This window comes from Ctenocephalides felis, unplaced genomic scaffold (genome assembly GCF_003426905.1).
Source record: "Ctenocephalides felis isolate EL2017-DRISC unplaced genomic scaffold, ASM342690v1 CF-g0.4_SCAFFOLD_00845, whole genome shotgun sequence".
Taxonomy (NCBI): Eukaryota; Metazoa; Arthropoda; class Insecta; order Siphonaptera; family Pulicidae; genus Ctenocephalides; species Ctenocephalides felis.
In genome coordinates, this window is record NW_020536999.1 from 13,553,212 (window position 1) to 13,557,840 (window position 4,629).

The 4,629-nt window shown below is 26.6% G+C and overlaps 1 protein-coding gene across 1 annotated transcript; it reads right to left on the reverse strand.

Moving 5' to 3' along the window:
- Positions 1-2,209: 2,209 nt before the first annotated feature.
- LOC113363830 (D-aminoacyl-tRNA deacylase-like) lies at positions 2,210-3,313 on the reverse strand. The gene is made up of 2 exons (XM_026606309.1): positions 3,202-3,313; positions 2,210-2,304 (listed from the first exon to the last, which is right to left on the reverse strand). Exons 1-2 carry the CDS (start codon positions 3,242-3,244, stop codon positions 2,210-2,212), a joined length of 138 nt encoding a protein of 45 aa, XP_026462094.1. The 5' UTR covers positions 3,245-3,313.
- Positions 3,314-4,629: the final 1,316 nt, after the last annotated feature.

The following is a 4,629-nucleotide window of genomic DNA, read 5'->3' on the forward strand; positions in this document are numbered from 1 at the left end:
ATTTCTCATTGATATCTTTCGAACAGAACAAATTTTGGATGGATCTTTTTAAAGAAATGCTTTAGCCGATCGTCGCACAGGAATTAAAAATTTTCGATGCTTCGTAAAGTTGATAAAAAACATGTTTCTTTATAAATATTTCTCACCAGTTTCTGCTTCAAAAGTGCTCTCGTTTGTCCAAAATGCGGTTTCAATTTATCGGTAATCTGCTGCAGCAGGTCACTCCATTTCGCAATATCCGAACTTATTATAAAATGTTGTCCAATCGTTTTTTCACCATTCACAAAAACAACTATGGGAGTCAAACCCGTTCGTGCGATACTGTACTCGCACATCTTAAGAAAATGAAGCCAAAAAACCGTTGAAATTTGAATTTAGAACTTATAAATATACATCCTATAATAAAATTTATATTTTGATATGCGTAGTTAACATTCTGAAGTATTTTAACAATATGGCACTGATGAAATTTTGAAATTATTTATGGATATATCATAATTATCTTATTATTTTTGGTTCCAACTGACAATTCTGCTCAAATTTCTTAAATCTGCTTCGGAGTTTCTTTCATCAATTTACGCAATTTTTTGTAATTTGATGGAAAAATCAAAGAAATTAACTGTAATTTTGAATAATTTATATGTGTATTAAATAAACGTCTAACTTCACTCAATTTTGATTACTATTTTTGAAAAAATGAAAAACGCTTTTTGGATTATTGTTGTCATTGGGAAATTTTGTATTCTTTATATTTTTTATATTAATACATTAATATAGCTGTAGCTATATTTGTGCAATTTTTTTTAACTATGTGTAAGTAGAATGAGGCACGTTGCAAACATTTTCCGATATATGTAAATAATCAATTTAATTAATAAGAAATAAGTTTAATTAATAAGTCAAATTTGTTTTAGCCAAAGGCAAAATGCCACTTACACCTAGTTACATTTTTCGTCTTAAAAAGAACCTGAAATAATATAATAAATATCTATTTCAAAAATATAGGGTGGAAATATTTTCGTTTCTTATCAATTTTTAACAATTTTTTGTCGACGATTTCGAGAACACGGATCAACCGATTTGAATAATTCAAAAAACGTTCGATTCGAATTGATAAGGAGACGTGCTGATTAGTTTTTTGCAAAGGCAGGTCTATCCGTTTTGGAGATACGGGATAAAAAAAGACAAAAATTGTAATTGAGTTGAGCGTTTGATTCATATCCTTCAAAAAAAACTAAATTAAAAAAATTATCAGATAAAAAAAATCGTTTTCATATTAAAATCGATCAAATATTTAAAAAAAAATCAAATTCTCAAAAAACTAAAAAAACGATTTTTTTCAAAAATACAAAAAAAATGAATAAATTTCTTGAAATAAGTTGTTTGTAGAAGAAATTATTTTAAACAATTATTGATAACTTTCGTTTCTCGAATGTTTAATTGCGGTACGGGAAGTTCCAGCAATTTGCCTTAAGCACGATGCCACGAGATTTTTTAATGATTATTGCAACAATTTGTTTAAATAATATTTCTATGAAGTAATCATTAAACTTGTTAGTTTAAATTGTTTTTTAAATATATATTAGAAACATGTACACTCAACAAATGTGCATGAGATAAGGTTTTGTTTTTTGGGTTATAAAATTAAACTCACTATACAATTTATAATAAAATAATTTATTTAAAATTTTCTACAATCATTCACAATTATCAGTAACTTCAGCTTTTTTGGTGACTCGATTTCTATCGTGACTGGTCCATCATTTTGTATATTCACCTCCATATATTCACCAAAAATTCCATCTGAAAAGATAAATCACATATTCAATCACAAGTACAAGTATATCAAGTTACATAAGTAAAATTTAATTGCCTCATTTTAATAACCTTTTATCTTATCGCTTTCATATGCAGTTTTCATTTCAGCTAGAAAATCGTTATACAATTGCTGAGATTTTGTGGCAGGCATAGAATGGTGAAAATCTGGTTTATTTTTTTGATAGTTGCATATAACGTGAATTGACTCACACAAAGTACTTCATAGTCTTTTTGCTTAACGTTTTGGGACCATCGAACACCATTCTCATTTTCGAATAAACGAACATTTAGTATTTTTTGGACTCTGAAATAATAAAATATATTCAAACCGTTAATATTTGCTCATACTAATTTATTTAAATTTTATGTTTATATTCTATTAGAAAATTACTCACAGATATTTCATATCACTAACGGTATCATCAGCAGAAATGCCTATAAGAACACATAATCCTTTGCCGATAGAGCTGATGAGTTCTCCTTTAACTTCGAATATAAATTTATTTTAAAAAAATATCAATAAGTAAATGATATTTTACAGTAATAACTTAACAAAGTTTTCAATCAATATGAAATGAAAATTAATATTAACAAAATAGCAATAAATTTCAAACAAATCTTAATAATTTTGTTATCCAACCAGCAAACTAAATTAACAATCGACAAAAAAATATGTTAGTTATTTAACACTCGTATCAATGATTTATATTTATTGTTAGTATATTTTTATAACTATTGACGTTTTTTTATTTTATATAAAAGCATTGATACAAAAATGTAATACACATCGTTTTAGTACTTGTACAACCTATAAGTAGCCCCTCTGTCATTTTTTAAAGGCTTTTATAATTTATGTAACAAAATCAATGTAATTATAATACAATAACAATTTCAAATATTAAAAATCATAGTCACATATATTTACTTTATTGTGCCATTTTGAACGTAATTAAAGTAATTTTACATATTAATAACTGGTTGAAGCAATATAAATAATTTTTTATACTACAAACACTTAACGATACACTTCATATAACAATTTAAACTATTTAGGTGCACAAAAAAGCAATCTATGGAACATTTTCTTTCGCTGGAAGTCTATTGCATAATTCCAAATGTGCAAATGCAGATCTTTTGTTTCTAGTATTTTTTTAATGATATAGAATAAAAGATTGAGAAGTAAGTAATCTACAAACAAAAAAAAATCTATAGACTGATTTTTTCAGATTAATATAATGCAATCTTAATATTATATAGTAAAACAAAGGGAACCAAAAACACTTTTTGTATCGTATTGTAAAATAATTGTATTTTTAAGTTCTCTTGGATGAAATCTGTGGGCCATATATTGAAAAAAAATAATGAATAATATGAAGAATCTACCTTTTACATTAGCTCCATTAACTCGTTGAATTAGAGCTTTCATTTTTATATATTTATTTTTACTAACAAAACTATTTTTTTCTTTTATAGTTTTGAGGTAAAACTTAATTAATTAATAATTAAAACAAAATTTTAGAACTGTATATTAATTAAGTATGGTTTATATACACACTTATATTTATTTTTATTATAAATAAAAATTATTCATCCACCACGCTTAATTTTAGGTTATGTTCTTTACATTTGACAGCTGTCAAAATACTTCGTCACGTGGTCGATCTGTCATTAGGTAATTTGCAGTGATGTCTTTAAATAGTTAACTTTAAATAGTTTAATAACGATGAATGTCATTAATTATTATTAAAAATAAATTTTAATTATTTATCTAATAATGCTAATAACTAATCTCTTCCTCTACCATGAATGCCATAATAGCGCTCTGCAATTTTTGCGAAGTGCATGGACCAAGTGTGATATTTTGCACACAAATTACTCATGACACAGCTGATATACCAGTTAATCCAAAAGAAGATGTGGCTTGCAAATCGTGTCTGTCTCTGGGGCCCTATGTGGCCATGCTCTCGAAGGATGATAAGGAGACTAATTATATTAGCACACAAAATGCCATTATCGAAGAGAATGCTACTTTGTTGAAACATGCTTGTGTTAGGAGCTTGAGCTGTGAGGTAAAAGAGCAATAGTAATAGATAAATATTTCAATAATTATACAGACAATATATATACAATATTTTAATAATATTTCTATTTCTATTATATATTAATTTTTTTCCATAGGTAAGCCCAGATAAAGATGGTGGTTTAATTTATTTTGGTGATTCTACTAATGGCCATGTTCTCAGCTTTACGTTCCAACTGGCTGATGCTTATTCAAGAGGTTTTCGGAGATGGTTTTCTTTAATAGTATTAATGAAAGATCGTATGTTTTTATTAAATCTCAGTCCTTTTCTATCAGAGCATCTGAAGGTATTGCATAGAAATTTAATTGTATATAATATTATAGCTTAATTATTTAGTCATCAATAAAAGCCAACATTAAAGTCATTGACATTACTTTATCTAACTACTTATATAATTATATTATGTACAGTATTAGAGCATATTAGTTTTTGAATTATTTTTATTTATAAAACATTTTCATATTATGCTTAATTGATAATGCTTGCAATGATCAGTTTATTGCCGAAAAGAAATACTGAATTTTATGTAATCTTTTACCTTTCAGACAATATCAAAAGACTTACAAGAAAAGGCAAAAGCTGTTTCGATGAGGAAAAATCTCAAACTGCTCCAAAACCCCAACATCAAGATCAGCAGCTCTACAAATAAAATCTCTTCCCGAAATGACAAACAAACCTCATATTTTTGCACATCTCCATGCATATTTTACATGGTTAATAAAAACTGGTG